The sequence below is a fragment of the Chionomys nivalis genome, chromosome 7 (genome assembly GCF_950005125.1).
Source record: "Chionomys nivalis chromosome 7, mChiNiv1.1, whole genome shotgun sequence".
NCBI lineage: Eukaryota > Metazoa > Chordata > Mammalia > Rodentia > Cricetidae > Chionomys > Chionomys nivalis.
This window is the reverse complement of record NC_080092.1, coordinates 97,190,797-97,212,626: the sequence shown is the minus strand read 5'-3', so window position 1 is coordinate 97,212,626 and position 21,830 is coordinate 97,190,797. Positions and strand designations below refer to the sequence as shown.

Below are 21,830 nucleotides of genomic sequence, written 5' to 3'. Positions count from 1 at the left end.
AGGAGGAAGGGTTTTTATTTATTGTAATTGTCAGGAAGACCATAGCAAAAGTCCCCCAGTAAATATTCTTCACTTCTCTTTACTGCTTTTGTGATTGACAAATGGCAGAGTCTTTACTTCGTTTCAGAACATGTAACTGGCCACTCCTTGCTAGGAATGGCAGGGTAAGGGGACCTGTGCAACAAAGCATTTCAAGAGAAGCTAAAGTCTCATGCCGAGTGTGTGCAGTGACATATTCTCACCACCCCAGCAATCTAGAGACGAAGGCAGGAGTATTGTCGGTGTACAAAGTCCAGGCCAGCAAGGGCTGAATATCAAGATCCTATGTCAAGCTGGGCAGTGGTGGCGCACACCTTTAATTCCAGCACTCAGGAGGCAGAGGCAGGTGGATCTCTGTGAGTTTGAGGCCAGCCTGGTCTACAAGAGTTAGTTCCAGGACAGGCTCCAAAGCTACAGAGTAACCCTGTCTCAAAAAACCAAAAAAAGAAAAAAAAGATCCTATGTCAAAAAGTCGGGTGCATTTTAAATCATGTGCTGGGCACGCTCTATAATCCCAACACTGGAGGCAGGGGAGGGCTACAAGTCCAAGGCCAGCCTGGGCTACACAGTGAGACTCTATCTCAAACAGCTGTGTCTCACATCCTCACTCTCTAACTGGAAGTCAGTCCCAGATCCACATGTGGAGTGGCACCTGCTTCCTGTTCCTAGGCAGTGAACACACTCCACAGCCACAAGAATCCTGAGCGACACGTGACAACCAAGGCAGGATCTTCCCAGGAGAACGAGGATGAGGGAGACGTGACTGTAAGGATCCAAGGACAGTGGTTGGACAAACACCTCGGGAGGGCTGTAACTGACAGGATTCCTTCAGCCCTCCAGCTTTAAACCGCTGGCATCCGCCCGACTGACAGCGTTCTTTCCCTTTTCACACTCAGCATCACCCAACAGTTTCGACACCGACAGGCAGCCACTTGAACCAGCTCTGCGGTGTGACCAGCTGTGCTTCCTGGAGACATGGGCCTCATCAAATACTTCGGTAGTCAGAGCCTCGGGCCACAATGGCAGCAGCATCCCACTCCACGGCGAAGAATGAGATGGTTCCAAAAAACCCAAATATCACCATGACCAGGAGCTGCCAGTGGAGGAGGAGGTAGTTGCTGTAGAAGAAAGCCACAGCCGCGCAGATGGACTGGAACGAGAAAGGTAAATCAGCACGTGGGGCCAGGGCCTCAGCAGCTCCAGTCAGCCTGCTGCTTCTGCCCCAAAGGACACCTGTGACGGGCAGGTGCCCATGGAGACGGACTTCACTGGTCACAGTTCACAACTGTACCCCAAGTAAGCTGTGGGAGCTACAGTAACACGATAAAGTACACAGGAGAGGTAGAGTCTGTGATGAGAGAATGGAACCCGGTACCCAAGGAGGGGAGGTCTTTCACCTGCGTGCAGAGACCAGAATCAAAATCAGCTGGGCATAGTGGCGCATGCCTTAAACACCAGCATTCAAGAGGCAGAGGCAGGTGGGTCTCTGTGAGTTCAAGGCCAGCCTGGTCTACAGGACAGCCAGGGCAGCCAGGACTGTTACAGAGAAACCCTGTCTTGAAAAACAAAACAAAACAACTCTCACCCAAACAAGGTCCCTGCACCTTACAATCCTCTTTGTAATGGCCAACGTTCACTTAAACCCAGGGGAGGAGTGACCGACGAGTGAAGGGGCAGAACTGCAGGGTGATCCAGAGGTTACCTGGACAAACTTAAAGACGGCGAAGGCTGGTGCACTGTCTTCTGAGTAGAGAAAACCCAAAATGCTAAGCAGTTGGGTGTTGAAGCAGCTGTCTCCCAGGCCCAGCAGAAAACTGCAGAGAATGGCAACTTCTTTGCTGAGGAGAAGACAGACCCACAGGTTAGGGCGTGCGGCTTCGACAAAGGGCTGGAGTCTGCCTCCCAAAACCCACTTCCAATGACTTACCACCATTGGCCACTCCAGCACCAGGATCTGAGGCCCTCTTATTTTTTAAAATATTTATTTATTATGTATACAACATTCTCCCTCCATGTATGCCCACACGCCAGAGGAGGGCACCAGATCTCATTACAGATGGTTGTGAGCCACCATGTGGTTGCTGGGAATTGAACTCAAGACTTCTGGAAGAGCAGCCAGTGCTCTTAACCACTGAGCCATCTCTCCAGCCCCTGAGGCCCTCTTTTGAACTCCATGGGCACCTGAACTTAAATATGCACTGCCCTCCCACATATACATAGAATTTAAATAAAAAATATGCCAGGCACATGCTTTTAATCCCAGAACTCAGGAGGCAGAGTCAGGCGGACCTCTGGGCGTCCAAGGCTATCCTGGTCTACATAGTGAGTTCCAGGACAGTCAGAATTATGCAGGGCCTTTACCCTGTCTCAAAAAAACAAATAAAATAAAAAAGATGAAATAAAAATGAATCTCTAAAATAAATTTAATGTGTAGCACCAATATTTAGTCCACCAGAATACAGAAACACTGCTCCCAACAAAAGAAGTTTGTACTTGTCTCCTCCCCAGAGCTAAGGTCCCGAGTGTGCACACGTAACCCAAGAAAGAACAAATAAATACCAACTTTTCTAAGACCTTTTCTATGGTAGTGGGAATTAAACCTGGGGTCTTCCAAACTCCAGGCCAACATTTCATACTCAACAGTGTTACGAATTCAGCCCACCTACTAGAAATCGTACAGTAGGAAATTATGCTTAAATGCACAGACCTTTGCCGTCCAGCAAACTCTGGTCCACTCTCTGCAAAACAAATACTGTCCTTGGGCTAGGCTCCCTTGGATTATGCCTTTCTCCACAGACACTGCATCCATAATGAATCACAAGTCAAAGCAAAAGCAGGCCGCTCGGGTGGGCGTCGCAGTCTGAGTTCCTCTTTGCCCTTCTCTAACACGGCCCAGCTCACTGCTCAAACAGCAGAGAACAGCATTCTCATCAGACTCTTTGCACTCCTGCACAGAGCAAGGGAGGCTCCCGCAGGTTAAGAGCAACCACTGCAAAACTGCCTTGGGTCCCTGCTCAACTCCTCCTGGCTGCGATGACCTCAGAAAGTTGGCAGACCCTGAGGAGGGCTAGCGCTCCACTTCCAAACCTCCAGCCATTCACTCCTCCTGCCTACCCTGAGCCATTCAGAAAATGGCGGCCACTCTACCTGGGTGTGATGTAGGCGCTGCTGTCAGTTCCTTCCACGGGGGCAATGGGCGCATCTCCAGGCATGTTGAGAAAGATCAAGTAAAAGGCTACAAAGTGCACCAGGGTGCCCAGCAGCACGACTGGATTTCTGCCAAAGCGATTATTCTTGCTCAGCAGACCGAAGAGGCTTCCACCTGGAGATTAAGACACAAGAACGCTTCAAAGGTCTCCACCCATCACAGAACCAGTCATGGGTTAGACTGAGGGGCCAGGGAATGAACTCTTAGCTGTCCAATACCTGCCCCAAACAGCCTCCAAAGTCAAGCGGCAGAGTTACAGTATCTAGAACAACTTCCTCTGCATTTGCTAATCAGAGAATCAAAGGGCACAGCTCACCAACTACAGTTGTTCTGAGACCACGTCTCAGGTAGCCTAGACCTAGGGCTGCTGCTTCCGCCTCCACCTCCCCAGTGTGGGATTAGGGACGCAGGCCACAAAGCTCATCCAGGAGCCATGCCTAGCAGCAGTCACCAAGAGGCTGCAGAGTGCCAGAAGCGCACGGAGGGGCAAGGAAGGCTTTCAGGAGGGTGAGTGCCAAGGCTGCTGTCATGACAGGGGACTAAGGGGGAAGGAGGAAACATGCAAGGCCTGCCTCAACTACAGTGAGTTCAAAGACAGCCTGGGCAACTCTGTCAGATTCTGTCTCAGAGTTTTAAAAATGAGCGGGGTAAGCAGTGAGCTCAGTGGTGGAGTGAAGACTCCAGGTTTAATTCTGACCATAAAAAGAAATTTAAAAACTTGGCAGTTTTTAAATGTAAGCTGGGCAGTGGTGGTGCATGCTTTTAATCGAGGCTAGCCTATGCTACATAGTGAGTTCCAGGTCAGCCAACAGCTACATAGCAGCAAGGTCATCTCAGAAAAAAAGAAGAAAAAAAAGTAATATTCTGTTTTTGGTTTTTTTTTTTTTTGTTTGTTTGGTTTTTCGAGACAGGGTTTCTCTGTAGCTTTGGAGCCTTTCCTGGAACTAGCTCTGTAGACCAGGCTGGTCTCGAACTCACAGAGATCCACCTGCCTCTGCCTCCCAAGTGCTGGGATTAAAGGCGTGCGCCACCACTGCCCGGCAAAAGTAATATTCTGTAGCACAGTGGGGGGTAACTATGGTTAATGACAATTATCTGTAGGTTGCAAAAGAGGTAGTAGAAAGGATTTGGAAAGTTTCATAACACAAGCAATGATAAATACTCGAGGTGATGAAGTGCACATTACCTTGATCTGGGATCTGATCACACACAATGAGATGCCACACTCTATTCCAGCCCCTGTGCCCTCACGGCTAACAGGCCCTCTGGAAAACAGCTTGGGGTCCCTAGCACCTGCTAACCTGCATTATTATTATTATTCCTCTTCTTCTTTTTTGGTTTTTTGAGACAGGGTTTCTCTGTGGCTTTGGAGCCTGTCCTGGAACTAGCTCTGTAGACCACGCTGGCCTCGAACTCACAGAGATCCGCCTGCCTCTGCCTCCCGAGTGCTAGGATTAAAGACGTGCGCCACCACGGCCCGGCGCCGCATTCTTCTTAATGAAGAGCACGCAGCATTTCCCGTATCTGTGAGTTCTCTCTAACCCTGCATTTGAAGTCAAATGAGGTAGGGTGGCTCAGGGACCACCGGGCTGGGCTAGTCTGAAGTGGGGGTAACCTGCGGGGCTGCCACAGGCACTTAGGAAGGGCTTCTGCTGACAGCGCTGACTCACGGGTGCCCACAGGAACTGAAGGCAGGGGAAAGCCTAGCCCCACCTTCACTTTCTGGCGGTCTCTGCTGTCCTGCCCTCAGGGTCCTCTCTGACTTAGTGCTGCACAAATGTTAACCACGAAGAGTCTGTGAGAATGGATGGTATCCAGCCTGTCTCACCCCACTTTGAGACTGAAAGTACAAACCTACAAGTCCTGAGGTACCTCACTGTCAGTGTCCTATTCCGACCCCACAAAGGTGCCGGCAGGGTCTCCAGCCACCCATCTCCCCACCAGTTCCCTATGGTGACATCACCCCGAGCAGGAGTGATGAGCTTTCAGGGAGAGCCAGACTGTCCCCTCCAGCAATGAGGAGTTCTTTGAAGTACCTTGCAGAACCAGAACTGGAACAGCTGACCGCGCTGTAACCTCCATCTGCCTCTGCCTCTCAAGTGCTGGAATTAAAGGTGTGTGCCACCACTACCCAGAGAATAAAAGGTTTTTAAAGTAAAAAGAAAAATGAAAACCAACCTACCTAAAATTTCTCCAATGCCGATGAAAATTCCAGAGAGTCCAATGAGGCTTTTCTCTTCTGTCCCAAATTTGTTTACAGCCCCAATACAGGTCCCGTACACCCCTGAGAAGAACGTCAGCTCCAGACCTCAGGGGAGAGAAAACCAGCTTTAACCAGTTCCACAGCTGCGGTCTCCTTTCCTGACTTCTGCCTGCACCCAGTAGCTGACCTCGACACAGAAACCAAAACTCAGAGACTAAAATGCATTCCAGGTGGGCAGCTTTATTCTGTGTAAATGACAGTGCTCTCCGAAAGCCTACCTGAAACTCAGCTCCCCACACAGTAGCTTTGTAGGCACAGCCTCAGGTGATGGGCCCAGAGGATGGGTGCTTGTTTCCTGCTCTCTGCCAGCCCCGTGACCACACAGCGGGGGGACAGCTAGAAGAACCCTCCCCAGAACCTGACAGTGCTGACACCTGCGCTGGTTTCCTAGGCGCCAAACTGTAAATCAGTGTGGTTTGTAGATGCTTTGAGACAAGGTTTCACTATGTAGCTAAGGTTGGCCTGGAACTTGCATCTTTCTGCCAGTAGGTGCCATGACATCAGGCTCAGACTGGTTTTGTTTTTTGTTTGGGTTTTTTTTTTTTTAAGATTTACTTTATTTTTATGTGTATGGTATTTTGCCTGTAGGAATGCCTATGCACCCTTGTGTGCAGTGTCCAGAGAGGCCAGAAGAGGGTGTTGGATCCACTAGACCTGGACTTACATGTGGGTGCTGAGAACCAAACCTGACCCCTAGAAGAGCAACAAATGCTCGATACCGCCAACCCACCTTTCCAGCCTGTTTTGGGGTTGCCCTCCACTCCCACCCCATGGTAGAGATCCAACCCACGGTCCTGAACTTGCTAGGCAAATGCTAGGCCACTTAATTATGCAATTACATCCCCAGTCAAACCTCAACTTCTTTTTTCTTTTTCTCTTTCTTTTCTGATCCTCTCACACTGAATTAGGGCTGGCCCTGTGATTGGCTGTCACCAACAGAGCGAAGCAGAAGTGATACAAGGGCCTTTAGCCACTATGCCGTCTGGCTCTCCTGTCAATCACAAGGAGGGAGGAGGTCACTCGGAGAGCTATGCCGAGTCCTGATGCTACAGGAAGGGGAAGACTGACTGACAGAATATGATTCAGTCTTCCATCAGACACCAGGAAGGTACCGGACATGTAAACAAAACTGTCTCAGAGGCTCTGGCCACCACCGCCCTCTGCGAGCCGCCTCAGGAGGTGTCGCAGGCTAGCATTGGGCAGTCAGAGCAGGAGAAGCAATACCGAGCTATTGTTTTAGTCAGAAGACAGCGACAGAGCAGAAAGAGCGGCTGTACCTGTGTAGGCAGTCGTAATGCTCAGAAGGAGCATCTCCTTGGTGACACACAACTTCAGAGACTTTTCTGGAAGGAGAAAAATTGGACAGACTTAGATTTTAATTGGGAGCCAAAAGTTTTAAAAACCATTTCCTTCAGCCAGAACATTCTTCTCATCACTGAAGCCAGTAAACAAAGAACCTAAATTTTCAGATTAAAATGCATGAGGCATGAACTAAGTCTGCCCTGTAAATAGAATGCTTATTTCAAGGGCTTAACTATGTTCTGGAGACACACTGTCCTCAATGTGTTTTTAGCTCTTAATAACCGGAGGGGAGGGGAAAGAAACCAGAGCAACACGAGAAATAAAACACTTGAGCAGACACTACAGACGGGCTACACGGAGTCAGTGAGCAGAGCACCTGGGTCAGAACCACCTGGAGTGTCCTGACCCACAGAGACAGACTGTAGACCAGGGCTTCCCTGCCCTAGGGTTTGCAGACAGCTTGATGTCTGCCTCTGCACGGAGCAGTGTGGAGGAGACCTACGGGGGAGAATACATTTCTAAAAATGCCTACCACCCAAGACGGGCTCATGCTGGCGCAGGCTACCGTGGAACTTCCTGTGCAGTCTAGGGGTCACCTCAAGTCAGCCCTCCTGTCATTGTCTTGAGCGTCAGGCTTACAGACCTAGGTTGCCATGCCTGCCAAGTTTCATCTGAATTTCCCACTTATTTATTTTAGGCAGAATCTCAGGCTAGCCTTGAACTCCTCAGTAGCTGAGGATGACAGCTGACCCCCTTGTCCCTCAAGTATTGGAATTACAGAGCCCAAATGGAAGGATCCATAGGTTTCAAGCAAGCCTGAGCTACACAGTGAAAATCACTGTTAAACAAAACAAAACAAAACAGTTGCTAAATTGCTGCTTCTGTGAGTTTCATTTTAGTCCTCTGACCCTGACCATAGTGGATCTTCTGGCAGACAAGTTCCAAGGCCCCACACTGGAAAGCCAGAGTCCCAATGGCGGCAACCTCGCATTTTAGTCAGGGAACCTCGCTATAACCTATTTACTTAGCGCCAAACCCCAGTTTGTAATTATGAATGCATCTCTGAAACGCAGGTTAAACAGCTCTAATGACAGAGCACCCATGTCCGAGGTCCTTCCTAAAAACAGGCCTTGTGCCATCTGAGCCACGCCACAGCTGATGAGATCAAGAATTTCCACTCTGACAAAAGGGACTTAACAACTCAAAATCCCCACGGGCCACAGGCACTGGCAAGTCCTGAGAGCTGATGGCCTACAGCAGACTGCTCCCACGGGGAGTAACTGCCTTAGCAAGGGTCTCTCCTGGGAAGCAGAGAAGCTGAGAGGTTGTGGGCCAATGCTCTTGTACACTTTGTAAAGATTTGTCACTCATATAGGTTTAATAAAACGCTGACTGGCCAGTAGCCAAGCAGGAAGTATAGGTGGGGCAACCAGACTAGGAAAATTCTGGAAAGAGGAAAGGCAGAGAATCAGTCACCAGCCAGACAATGAGAATGCCTCAGTGAGAATAGGTACCAAGCCACATGGCTAAACATAGACAAGAATTATGGGTTAATTTAAGTTGTAAGAGCTAGTTAATAATATGCCTGAGCTAATAGGCCAAACAGTTTATAACTAATGTAAGCCCCTGTGTGTTTCTTTGGGACTGAAGGGCTGCGGGACCGGGTGGGACAGAAACTTCCGTCTATACTGGGCAGAAGCTGGAGTGTCAGAAGTCTGCCTGAGTCTGAGGGAATTCTCGACTCCATGTGAATCACTGACTTTGCCTGTTGAGTTTGCCCAGGCTCAAATCCACTCCAGCCACCCACTGGCCATCTGGTTGACTTTTGGTGGAACTTCCTGACAGCCTGCTGTCCAGTCAGTAAGATGGCACTTGTTTGTAAAAGTTCCAGCCTGGACACTGATAATCACATGGTCCCAGTTGCTAACCACTAAGCTGCCCACTCCGAATCTTAGGAGCAAGGAGTACTCCCATCCCCATCTTACGACCATCAGATAAAACTTCCTCTGTGACCCAAGAGCTGTTGGGTTACTTGTGAACAGCTCTGAGTGGACTCGTCCAGATCCTGGAAACCCCAGCTTTCTTCTTTGGAACAGAAGTGTTAACCACTGCCTACTACGGAACCTCAGAACACTGGTGAGCATGGCAGCAAGGTACCAAACAAAAAGTTTACCAGAGTCTGCGGCCCGAGGAAAAGGCTCAGTGAGCAAGTGTGGCTGCTCTTACCAGCCCCCAGAGTCATGGCTCTGCTCCAAGATGCAGCCTGTGGTTTGCTCTCAACTCCAATGTCAACAGAGTCCCTACACCTGAAGCCTCTCCCCGGCACCCCCGCCCCACCTCCTTAGGTGGGCAGCAGCGTCATTCACCCCTCATAGCCCCATGTTACAGAGACACTGGTGGAAAGATGATATATTCTAGAAGCGTATACCTGGAAGACGGAAGACACTGGGGACATCAACCCAGAGTCACCCGGGAAAGGGGTGGCAAATGCTGGAGGTATTGCCAACAGCTCCGCATTTCAGACAGAGAATACTTACTAAACGCATCTACTGCCTTTGTCACGTTGTTCTGGGCAGACCTGGGAAGATAAAATAAGACTGTTTCCCCCTGGAAACCACAAAGAGAACAAAGTGGCCACCCCGCTCCCGTCTAGACTTGTAAATCTATGGCCTCAGCTGGGTTTGATGGCACACTCCCTTAATTTCACTGCTTCAGAGTCACAGGCACGGGGATCTTGGGGAATCCAGGCCAGTAACAGTTACACAGTGAGACCCTGTCTCAAACCAAACCACACCTCTGTTCTATGTGGTGACCAGTGACTGTCAGTGTTTTCTGTTATGAGGGCCCCATCTTGGCCCTGGTCTTCAGGCTGCTCATCACGATTCCCGGAACCTCCTCATTCTGAACAACAGAACAGGACTGTCTCCTAACGAACTTACACACACACACACACTCATCTGTCTCCTAACGAACTCACACACACACTCATCTGTCTCCTAACGAACTCACACACACACTCATCTGTCTCCTAACGAACTCACACACACACTCATCTGTCTCCTAACGAACTTACACACACAATCATCTGTCTCCTTTTGGAAAATGATACTGGGGTGAGACAGAAATACTTTAATACTTTGCTGCTTTTGTATAAACAAGTATTGTTCACCCTTGAAAGGTCTCGCTCACAACTAGGGTCAGATCCAGGCTTTGTGCACACACGCCAACCTCTACCCCAGCCCAGACACATACTCTTTTTTTTTTTTTTTTTTTTTTTTGGATTTTTTGAGACAGGGTTTCTCCGTAGCTTTTGGTTCCTGTCCTGGAACTAGCTCTTGTAGACCAGGCTGGCCTCGAACTCACAGAGATCCGCCTGCCTCTGCCTCCCGAGTGCTGGGATTAAAGGCGTGAGCCACCACTGCCCGGCCAGACACATATTCTTAATCTTGCTATTTCCAAACTGTCAGAGAGAATATGAGAAATCATTTCCCACTACTCTTCTCATGTAGACAGGAAGCCTTTCATCATTCAAATTCTTTAAAATCATGACTATCTGGGGCTGGCGAGATGGCTCAGTGGGTAACAGCACTCAACACCAAGCCTAACAACCGGAATCTGTGGTACAGACAATGGCAGAAAGAACTGACTCCCGAAAGTGTCCTCTGACACGTATGTCCTATATCATGATACACAACTGCCTACATAGATACACATACACACAAATAAATGTATTAATAATTAAAAGCAAAGGGCTGAACAGATGACTTGGTGGCTAAGACCAGCGGTTGCTCTCCCAGAGGACCCAGGCTCTAGTCCCTGTATCCACACGGTGATTCACAGCCATGTATAACTCCAATTCCAGAAGAACCAATGCCCTCTCTGGCCTCTAAGGGCGCTGGGCACAAAGGTGGTACAGATACACATATAGGCAACACCTCCATACACATGAAATACAACACTTTTTTTTTAAAATTTAAAAATAAAATTAGTAAAGATCTCCCAACATAAAGATAAAAACATGACTGCCCCGGGTCCCGCGGTTGGGACAGTCTGGGGACCCCTTACAGGTGTATGACTTCTACCACCGATGAAACTAAGCCCAGTAAGAGCAGAGGCTTGCCCTCTGCTAGGGCTGGCACACGGTCAGCACTCTTTGCCAAACAAAGGTGCAGAAGTTCAGGATGAGAGAACGCTGATCAGGCCAAGCAACCCTCCCGAGAACTACGCTTTACCTCAGGTGCCCCGCGTTCCTCTCCAATCTGCTGACTAATGCTATGACACAGCACTGAGAACCCGATCCCAGGGCGCGCTCTCAGCTCACAGTACATCAGCTGTGTTAGGAGACAGCATCTTACGGCTCACAATCACACAGCAGCCCGTCACTAACAGGAACCCATCATACAGCAGTCCATCACTAACAGACCCATCAAGAGGCGCGCGACTGTGTGTATGTAACACATCCTCAGCCCAAGGACGACTCTCCATCACTTTAAATACTCTCAGTAAGTTTTCTTTTTCTTTAATGTGCACTGGAGTTTTGCCATGGGTGTGGGGTTCCCTGGAACTGGAGCTACAGTTGTGAGCTGCCATGTGGGTGCTGGGAATTGAGCTTGGATCCTGTGGAAGAGCAGTGAACGCTCTTAACCACTGAGCCATCTCTCCGGTCCCTCAGTGCAAGCTTTCAAATTCAGTTTTATGCGTTGCTTGTTTATTAAAAAGGTAATGCAGAAGCAGGGCACAGTGGCGCACACCTTTAATTTAATCCCAGCACTAGGGAGGCAAAGGCAGTTCAGTCTCTGAGTTAGAAGCCAGCCTGGTCTACACAGCAAGTTCCAGGACAGCCAGGACTACATAGTGATACCCTGTCTCAAAAAAAAAAAAAAAGATAGGCAGACAGACAGATAGAAAGATGGATAAATAAGGCAACATAGAATGCTCAGTGCAAAAGTTTTAACAATGAATAAAAAGATGTGGGTTGGAGAAATGGCTCAGAGGTTGAGAGCTCTTCCAGAGGTCCTGAGTTTAATTCCCAGCAACCACAAGGTGGCTCACAACCATCTGTAATGAGATCTGGTGCCCTCTTCTGGCCAGCAAGCATGCAGACAGACAGAACACTGCATATATAATAAATAAATTAAAAAAAAAAAAGATGTAAGAAAAATCTCCATATTTTGTCAAGTCTTTAATTCCCACCCCCTTGAATCTAAATGACACTGCAGACAAATCACCTATGATTTTTGGTTTGTATGGCTTTTGAAACAAGTGTTATGTAGCCCAGGATGGCTTTGAACTTGATGCGCAGTACAAAGTAACCTTCAATTCCTAATCCTCCTGCCTCCAGCCCCCAAGTGCCGGGATTACAGCCATGTGCCACGATGCTTGGTGACCTTCCATACCTGAAATAATGTCACTACTGAGATTCGCTGAGGTGACGAGGTGTGCTGGCCCTCACTTGTGATCCCAGCAGCAGAAGGCTGATGCAGGAGGATCTCGAGCCCACGCTAGCCTAAGCTATGTAGTGAGAACCCAACTCAAAATCAGAAAGAACTGTGCTCAGGTAATTACAGTACTGGAAATTCCCTAGCCCTTGAGAACCGCAGGGGCTTTCTTTGCCACTCGCCCCAAGCACAGCCCTAGGGAGCTGGCGAGCTGGACCACTGCACGGGACTGAAGGTGTCTGCCCGGCCTTGCATGGAGAGACTGCTGACCAGAGTGGGAAACCGTGGCCTAAAAACACGACATGATTTTTGCTTCTGTGAGGGTCACCCGCAGCTGTGGAAGGACTTAAATCTCCGGGGAACCTTTCATGGCCTCTCTTCCAGTCTTTCCCTTCTCTGTCCTCCAAGGCTCGCCTTCATCTCTGCTTGAATCCCCCCATGTCTGTCTGTCAGGGAGCACCATGTTGTTAGCTGTGATAAACAGTCTAATGTCCCTAGACCCCAGGTCCTCACAATCTACTCTAACACGAAGAAGAATGTCCCAGGTGTCTTACTCAGGGGCTTCCATGTCCTGGTCATCGCAAGACTCTTCTTCTCCAAAGACATTCTCAGGGTCTGGTTTCCGTATGAGAAAGAACAGAACTGTCCCCACGAGGCTTATCACCGTCAGGGCAATGAACACCGTCCTCCGGTCGTTTTCTAGGGACAAGAGGAGAGAGTGGACAGCACCGGTGAAGCAATGCCAGTTAGCGCCACGCCCACTGGTTGTCGCCAAGCAGCCCAACACTCCCTCAAGACATTTTTAAGGCGCCAGTAGAAATTTAAGAAGAAATAGCCACGCCCACCTTCATCTTTCAGCTAGTGAAATACTAACAAGCCAAAGAAAACAGCACAAGAACATAGCCGGCTCACTGAAGGAAGGCACAGACCCAACCTTGGAACACTCACAAACCCTTGGGAGCCTGGCTAGCCCGCGCACACTCAGCACGACCTTCCCACTTACTTGGAGGCGCCCCGCAAAGCATAGCCTTGCACTCTGACCTTCACTTAATAAATGTGAGGCAAAAGCTTTTGAAAAATCAGATTATCTGGAGGAACCTCAGGGTGCTAAAGTTCACTGTGGTGATGGGCATTTCTGTAGGACTGCTTGCTGCTCCTCTTTCAAAACCATAACAATAAAACAAGGTGAGTAAAACCAACCTGAAATCTGAGTCTTCCCTTGCCAGGCAAAATATATGTAGAGATTTCCAAAGAACAAGCTGTGGGGAAGAAAAGGAGAAGATGGTGGGGAATCACTGCAATTCTTGGAGTGGGTTAAGATTTCTTTTTTATTTATTTGAAACAGGGTCTCTGGCTGGCCTGGAACCCAGAGGTCTACCTGCCTCTGCCTCCCAGTGCTGCCATTAAAGACGTGGGCAACTGTGCCCAGCTCAAACTTAGGACTTGTCAAACATCACCTGCGTTATTTCAAGGGGGGAAAGAGGATAGTGTGTGTGGGGGGGTGATTTTGTAAAGAACCTGCATGCCCTAGCTCACTTAGAGTGTCAATACCACCTGACTTCTGAGCCGTCAGCTGACTCAGATGCAGGCGACAGCAAGCTGACTCTGCACCGCCCTAAGGAACTTGACTCACTCTGACACTTGTGACTTACTGGGACTCTCGGAGAAAACTGGAAACAAACTTATGCTACTTTTAAAATCCTAAAATTTAAGGACTTTGCGAATAAATCTGTGACTGAAATCCCCACCTGCAGCTGTTTGGCAGACTTTCCTGAGGACGGTCACTCACCAGTTCTTAATCTCTAACTCCCTAAGACTAAACTTCTGCACCAGGCGTGGTGGGTGTACCCACAGTCCCAGCTACTTGGGAGGCTTGAAGCAAAATAATCACACAGAGAGTGGAGTTGTTCAAGGTCAGCCTTGTGACACACACACACACACACACACACACACACACACACACACACACACCAATCACCACTATTAACTAAACAGACAAGCTTAAGTCTTATGAAAAAACAAAATTCTGTTCTCTAAGAACTGCATTCTGCTGAGTTGTTTGCATATGGAGGAAGCAATACAGGGCTACAGTGCACAAGTGGGGCAGCCTGCTGGAGGGGTTGTTCTCTCCTCCTGCCATGTGGGCCTAGGGACGGGACTCAAGTCAGTAGGTCTGGTAGCAAGCGCTTTTATCCACAGCCACCCAGGAGCTCCAGGCTGGCCTTGAACTTGCTGCAATCTTCCTGCCTCTACTCCTGAGTGCTGGAATCACAGGTCTATGCCACTATTCCAACCTCTTCCAGGTATACTCGTGAGCCCCAAAGGTCCTAGGCAGAACGAATGGTGCTGCTCTTTCCTTAGGAAGAGCCACCATGCTGTATCGTTCAGAAGCAGGACCACTGTTCTCCCTTCTGAACTTGGTGGATTTATTAATAGCTATCTGGGCAGTGCAGCTTGGCAGGAAGGACATGGCTAACGGGCTCCAGATAACCATATTTACATGGGTTAACTTTCAGGCTCTTTTTTCTCATCTGTAGCAAACAGATAATACCTCCTAAGTTTCTGTGAAGATAACATGAAATTAAACAAATAATCCAAAAGGCCTAAAGTACAGAGGATGCAAAATATATGGAGGTTAATATTTTGTTAGCTAATTTTAAATTTTAGTAAAATAGTTCCATGCATTTTATGTAATTAACAAAGTATGACTCTGTACCCCACACAAAAAGTGCCAGATAATGATGTCATGAAGAAACCCAAAGACAGACTGAGCTCCAACAAGATTATTACCTAGACTGTAAGAGTGCCCAGAAAATCCCGCTGTTTCTCCCGATTGTGTGCTCATCGGAATTTATTGTCAGGCAATTTCCTTGTGCTGTCCAAAGCACTAAAATTCAAACCAAGAGTTCATCAGAGGAGTGAAGTCAGGCAGCTTCCCGTGCTAGCGTGTGAACAGCACCCGTGCCCCAGGAAAGCAGGCAAAGGGCGATGCTCACCAGCAGCCGCGATTCCAATGAAAACAGACGCCGTGTAGAAGGACCATGGGAAAGGCTGGATAAAAACGGCAATGTACATGCTAAAATACAACAGGTCAGTGCATTACAGTCAAACAGTACATTAGCAGAACGCTAAGCATGCCGCCCAGGGGCCAGCTTGGAGGTTTGCAACCTTAACTTCGAACTGGAAAGCACTTTCTTGATTTAGGCTTTTGGAAAGGGATGAACGTGAACTGATTTTGGGATTTTTTTCTCCCCAGAAAAGCAGTCAAGCCCAGACCTCCGCGTATGACAGACAAGTGCTCTGCCACTGAGCCTTCTGCAACCCAAGCCACTGACGGCTCTTTACCATCTCAAGCCTGGAAGTGCACATTTCCCAGGTTTGCCACAGCTTCTGCCATGAGCTCAACGTACGACGAGCTCGAGCTAGGAACATTCCTTGATTTCACATGAATCTGCTCACCAACTTAACAGAAAGGAAACTTACTTCATGGAAGGCTCTTTTCAACCCTAACAGAAAGAGACTTTTGCATTCTAATTACTAACAGTCAGACAACAGCTGCTATCCACCAGATATGGGAACCTGATAATACCAAACTCTGAAGGCCGAGCTGGGAGGATCGCCAGGCCCTGACTACAGAGAGAAACTGTCTCAGACACAGGTCCAACTTAACACACGCTTCTTATCAGTGAGAAGTCCAGTGTTCCTGAGCACGAAGCAGAGCACCGAATCCCCGAAAGGACCACTCCCCACTGGACTTCCCAGATGGGCTGAAGTGCTTTAAATTAAACAACCACAGGGTAAACGGGACCACTCACCTGTAAAACAGGCCACTGACAAACATAGAGATCTGAGGTCCTACGATGGCGACCACGGACGGAGTGATCAAATTGGAAGCAGAGAAAACGCCGTAGATAATCGCCAAACTGCTCTCACAGTGGACAGGAGGGGAAAGAACAAAAACCTTAAGTAACGTCTCAAAAATTCACTTTTTTTTTTTTTTTTTTTTGATTTTCGAGACAGGGTCTCTCCGTAGCTTTTTGGTTCCTGTCCTGGAACTAGCTCTTGTAGACCAGGCTGGCCTCGAACTCACAGAGATCCACCTGCCTCTGCCTCCCGAGTGCTGGGATTAAAGGCGTGCGCCACCACCGCCCGGCTCAAAAATTCACTTTTAAAATTTGACTTAGGGCTCATCAGGAAAAGGTCCCTGGGGTCAAGCCTGACGACCTGAGTTTGATCCCAGAACCCATACTGTGGAAGGGGAGAACCAACTCCTGAAGTTGTCCTTTGACCTCCATGCTCACACGGTGGTATGTGGACACTCATATACTCATGCACAAAATATGATGATGTAAAATTCTACTCAAAACATGTAAATTTTATAACTTTGTAAAAAATTTCATAGGCTTTAGTCAGAATATATATTTATATCTTTAAAGATCACATTAAAGTTCTCAGTTATATAACATAAATACATATTTATAAATATATTAGTTATTGATAGATCGATAGAGTTTTTGTCGAGACAGGGTCCTACTATGTAGCACTGGCTGGCTTGAAATTCACTGCATAGAGTAGCCCAGGCTGAGTTTGAACTCATGGCAATCCTGCTGCAGTCTCTGAAGAGCTAGGATTACAGGCATGCAATGGAACACTGGCTGCTTTTTATTTGTTTGTTATGACAGGGTCTCCAAATCTTTTTTTTGGATTTTTGAGACAGGGTTTCTCTATAGTTTTTGGTGCCTGTCCTGGAATTCACTCTGTAGACCAGGCTATCCTCGAACTCACAGAGATCTGCCTGCCTCTGCCTCCCAAGTGCTGGGGTTAAAGAGTGCGTCACTACTGCCCGGCCTTCAGGGTCTCCAAATCTTATCCCTGGCTTGTCTCAAACCTGCAGCAATACTCCTGTCTGTCTGTCCCACGACACTGTTGGGATTTCAGGCATGTGCCACCACATCTGTCTTATATTAAATATTTTATCTCGTTTCTTTCAGCCAGTTTGCCTGTAACACGACTCCAGGTACTGGTTTTCACAGTGAATACTAACATTAGCACCGTGCCAAGGACTTTACGGGCATTTCCTCTTAAAGCCGAGATGCTGTGGAAAGAAGGTATCACTGCACAGCCTCACTTCATGGAAAGCAGAACTGCACGGAATAGGTTGCCTCAGTTCAACCATCGTTAGGGGAGATCTGTTCCAGGGGTCTAGGCCAAGCAGTCTGTTCCACTACGACTTCTGGTAGCCAAATGGCGTTCCTTCGCTATAAATGACAAGCGGAGTTAGAGTCTGCTTACATTAGAATTTATTTTCCTCACCTGAACATTTTTTTTGTTACTCCTCAGCCCTATTACATATACGCAATTTGGTTATATGTATACATTATATAAATATGTAATCACCTATATGGACAGTTGTCATCTCACTAGATAGCCAGGCCTGACCTTGAACCCACTATTCTCCTGCTTGAGCCTCCCAAGTACTGGGATTACAGATATATACAGCGTGTCTAAGAACCCTACTACATATATCTTTTCTTCTCTAGGTAGTTCTGGCTGTACTGGAACTTACTATATAGTAGAGGCGAGCCTTGAACTCAGAGATTCCCCCACCAAGTGCTGGGATTAAAGGCTACATCACCTTACCTGGCTTACTACACATATCTTAAACAGAGTGGCACTAACGCCATCTTGAGGGTCCTGATTTCATTTATTAGGCAGTGCTTAAATCTGTAAATTCAGAATAAATACTTCTTTGGTTTCCATAAGCTGCTCAGATAATAAATGTATTATTTCACAGGATAGTGGTGGCGCACACCTTTAATCCCAGCACTCGGGAGGCAAAGGCAGGAGGGTCTCTGTGAGTTCGAGGATAGCCTGGTTTACAGAGTGAATTCCAGGACAGGCTCCAAAGCTACACAGAGAAACCCTGTCTTGGGAAAAAAAATCTTTCATTTGTTCTTTAAAATACACAGAAGACACAGCACTACAAAGTTCTGACAGTACTAACCACTTCCACTTATCCTCAGATACCTATACCAGAATTAGAAAAAATCTAAAATGAAGAGTTTGGGGCCGAGCGGTAGAGCCACACACCTTTAATCCCAGCGCTCAGGAGGCAGAGGCCAGCCTAGTCTACAGAGTGAATTCCAGGGCAGCCACAAAGAAATTGTGTCTGGAAGAAAACGCTTTAAAAAAAAAAAGTTTTGGAAGCCGGGCTGTGATGATGCAAGCCTTTAATCCCAGCACTGAGGCTGAGGCAGGTGTATCTCTGTGAGTTCAAGGTCAGCCTGGTCTACAGGTTCCAAAGCTACAGAAAAACCCTGTCTCAAAAAACAAAAAACAAAAAAAAAAAGAAAGAAAGTAAGTAAGTTTTGGAACTGGGGGACAGGGTAATAGCAAACCTATAAGCACAGAGAAATTACAAAAAGCAGCCAGACACAGACATAGCAACGTCTGCCTGCAATTCCAGTACTTAGGAGGCAGCGTGTGAACAGGCTCTAGGCCAGCCTGGGCTACAGGGTAAGACCTCATTTCTCTTTCTAAAGTTTATAAATCAATCAAATGTAAAGTGTGTGTGTGTATAGCTCAATTTCACAATTCTGCAGTGTACATATACGAGAGATAAACAAGTACGATTCTTGTCAAATGAAAGTTTTGTTTTTGCTGGATGGTGGTGGCACACCTTTGATCCCAGCACTCCAGAGGCAGAGGCAGGCGGATCTCGATGAGTTAGAGGCCAGCCTGGTCTACAGAGTGTAGTTCCAGGACGGTCCAGGCAACCCAGAGAAACACTATCTCAAAAAGCCCCCCTGCAAAAAAATAAAGTTTTGTTTTGTTTTAAAGAGAACCCTGAGCTAAATGAGGTGGTTCATTTGGTTAATCCTAGGACTCAGGAAGCAGAAGAGGATCTCTGTAACTTTAAGAGCAGTCATTTTGAGTCCAACCTGGTCTACAGAACAAGTTCAAGGCCAGTCAAGGGCTACATACAAAATCTTTGCCTCAAAAAAATAAAATAGATAGATTAATATATAAATAAATAAGGCCAGCCAGAGTTATATAGTGAGAATGTCTCTCTGAAAATGCAAAGAAAAAGAAGCACGCCCTACTTATACACAAGACGGAAAGAGCCAGCAGGACAAACTTAGAACATCCTTAGAGAACAGACAGACAATGCTGAGGCTACCAGCCTCGCTCGGCCTCTGACCCAGCAAACCACAAGGCACCTGCCAGTGTCCAATTTGTCTAGTATCTCAGCAGTGGGTAAAGCCAGGGTGACAGAGGCCCAGTGTCACCTTCCTACCTACACGGGGTGAGAGCCAGAGAGGCTCTCCTAGCCCTGGGCTGAAAGATGCTGAATTCTTAGATGTAGGTTATTGGGGAGGGGGACACCCTGAAGCAGGACCAGGTGCTACAGGCTAATCGCAGCATTAGCAAGAGGATCAGAAGTTCAAGGTTATCCTGCGTTACTCTGTGAGCAGAAGGCCAGGCAGCAGCTAAGGCTACCCGAGAAGAGGAAGAGAATTGCATGCCCATCTCCAGATACAAACCCAGAGGACTACAGACTTGTGAGGTTTTCATTCCTTCTGCCTATGAAATTGGGCCTCGACAGCATAAAAATCCAAACGCTTAAGAAGAAACTACAAACTGAGATCAGGTGGTGGTGTCGCAAGCCTTTAATCCCAGCTCTCAGGAGGCAGATCTCCTGAGTTCAGGGCCAGCCTGGTTGGTCTGCAGGGTAAGTTTCAGGACAGCCAGGGCTAGAGAGAAACCCTGTCTTGAAAAACCAACAACAACAAAAGGAGTTCCACATTAAGAATGAAATTACAAAGCCATGAGTACCCAATGTTTCAACAACTACCGTACTGTTTAGGATCAGAATGACTGACAGACTTGCATGCTTACTGAACAGAACAGGGAGCACTACGCTGTCTTTATTTCCATCATCTTAGCAAAGAAACTGGACTCATTAAAAAAAAAAAAATCTACCATCACATTTTGGGAATCGAGGCATGACCACCATCCCTGGTCTATCATTTTTCACTGCCACATTTTAAATTTTATGTGTAAGGGTGTATGCCCGTGTAGAAGTCACGTGACAACCTCCAAGCTTTGATTCTCTCCTTCCACCAAGTAGATTCTGGGGATTTATTTGAACAGCCTTGGAGACAAGGGTGGCCCTATTGGGTTGGCCCTCAAGTCAGAAAAGAGCCAGATTTGACACAATCACAGCTTCTCAGAGATTTGAATAAAATCAGATGTTAGAGCACTTCATTGCTGGCTTTCCTAAAGAGATGGACAGACTACGACATGCACAGTCAAATCATGCACACGGTACAATACCTGGTATATCCACTGCCATGAAAATCTGTGCTATTTAAGCTCCTGATGACAGTTTGCTGTGTGGAAGATAAAATAATCAACGAAGACGCCTTGCCACCTCCCTCCCCCTTGCAAAGCCTAACTTCTCGGAACATGTTAGGATCCCCAGTGCTCTCTCCCCGACGGGGAACCGGCAACCACATAGATGTACCTGCACTGGGTTTTGGTGCCCCAACCACCCAAGCACTAAACTCAGCGTTTAACGCGGATAAGAATTAAAGTAATTATGGCCAGTATTCAAACTCCAAGCCGCGTCTGAGTCATAAACGCCAGTGTTTAACATGAAACCAAACCAAATCATAGAGAACAAGAAAGGAAGGGTAGGTTGAAAAACAGGAGGAGCAATCTTGGCGTGGTAGCGGACATCAACCTTTATTGTCACCAACTGGAGGGCATTCTGATATAGGCATTTCAAAGGAGAGAGGACAAGTTCCAACTCACCGCTACATTTCCACAAGTTTGAAAGGCGGTAAACATAAACATAAAGGCAACTCCTAAAATAACGATGTTGAAAAGCTTTTTGGATTCCGGGGACATTTTGGCTCCGCTTGGTCGGGGATCAGCAGCGACCCAGGGCAGTCAGTCACCTCTCTTCCTCCAGCCGAACCCCCTGACAGTCCTGAGGGAAGAAACGAGATGAGAGAGCCAGGCAAGCCAGACTGCCGATTTCCAGTCCTCGGGAGGGAATCGCGGGCTTAGAGGAAGCTCTCCCCACCCCGTGAGTGGAGAGGAGACCCGGGGCCCGCAAGGCTGCAACTCCAAGTTCCAACGAGGGGGATCAGGGGCAAGGACGGGCAGCACAAGCCGCTGGGGCCCGCCCTCCCGGCCTGGCTCACAGAAGATCACGAGACCGGTCAGCTGACCGCAGGGTAGGAGCAGCGCCCGCCGGGAAATGTAGTCCCTGGTGGCAGGGGAATACGCCTGCGCACGGCGGCGAGCGCGTGTCTCGGCCCGTGGGGGTGGGAGGAGTGGGCCCGAGTGCCCCGAGCTAAAGACAGGAACGGCGGGAAGGGGGGGGATCTGAGGTGGCCGGCGACACAGAGGCAAATGGGAACAGGAGCACCCCAGTGACCGAGGAGGGGCGGAGGGCTGGGCAGAAAGGCGCGTGGAGCTCGGGTATTGGCGTGGGGAGGAAGGCGGGGTCCGCCGGGCAGCGCTTCCTCTTCCTCCCTGGGGGTGGGGGTGGGAACTCAGTGCTTCCCCC

General features: G+C 48.2%; 1 protein-coding gene across 4 annotated transcripts; it reads right to left on the bottom strand.

The window, feature by feature from the left end:
- On the bottom strand, positions 1-21,599 carry Mfsd11 (major facilitator superfamily domain containing 11). 4 transcript variants are annotated; one of them, XM_057773613.1, is made up of 14 exons: positions 21,342-21,599; positions 21,068-21,245; positions 20,588-20,643; positions 16,066-16,173; positions 15,247-15,326; positions 15,041-15,137; positions 13,451-13,509; positions 12,805-12,949; positions 9,350-9,390; positions 6,788-6,853; positions 5,430-5,555; positions 3,187-3,361; positions 1,742-1,877; positions 1-1,189 (listed from the first exon to the last, which is right to left on the bottom strand). In XM_057773613.1, the coding sequence occupies exons 2-14, from the start codon at positions 21,161-21,163 to the stop codon at positions 1,025-1,027; spliced, it is 1,350 nt and encodes a 449-aa protein (XP_057629596.1). In that variant the 5' UTR covers positions 21,164-21,245; positions 21,342-21,599; the 3' UTR covers positions 1-1,024. The 4 variants fall into 4 exon arrangements, with proteins under 4 accessions (XP_057629596.1, XP_057629595.1, XP_057629597.1 ...); XM_057773612.1 differs by having other exon boundaries at positions 21,068-21,599; XM_057773614.1 differs by lacking the exons at positions 21,068-21,245; positions 21,342-21,599 and having other exon boundaries at positions 15,247-15,301; positions 20,588-20,606.
- Between the last annotated feature and the right edge of the window lie 231 nt (positions 21,600-21,830).

What these genes read in the sequence shown, in the direction of transcription:
- Mfsd11 (XM_057773612.1), bottom strand. Translation starts at nt 21,163, where the DNA reads ATGTCCCCGGAATCCAAAAAGCTTTTCAACATCGTTATTTTAGGAGTT. An exon ending in TGGGCACTCTTACAGTCTAG is followed by an intron (nt 13,510 to 15,040) that starts GTAATAATCTTG and finishes TCTTCCCCACAG; the next exon opens with CTTGTTCTTTGGAAATCTCT. An exon ending in AGGGAAGACTCAGATTTCAG is followed by an intron (nt 12,950 to 13,450) that starts GTTGGTTTTACT and finishes TCTTGTCCCTAG; the next exon opens with AAAACGACCGGAGGACGGTG.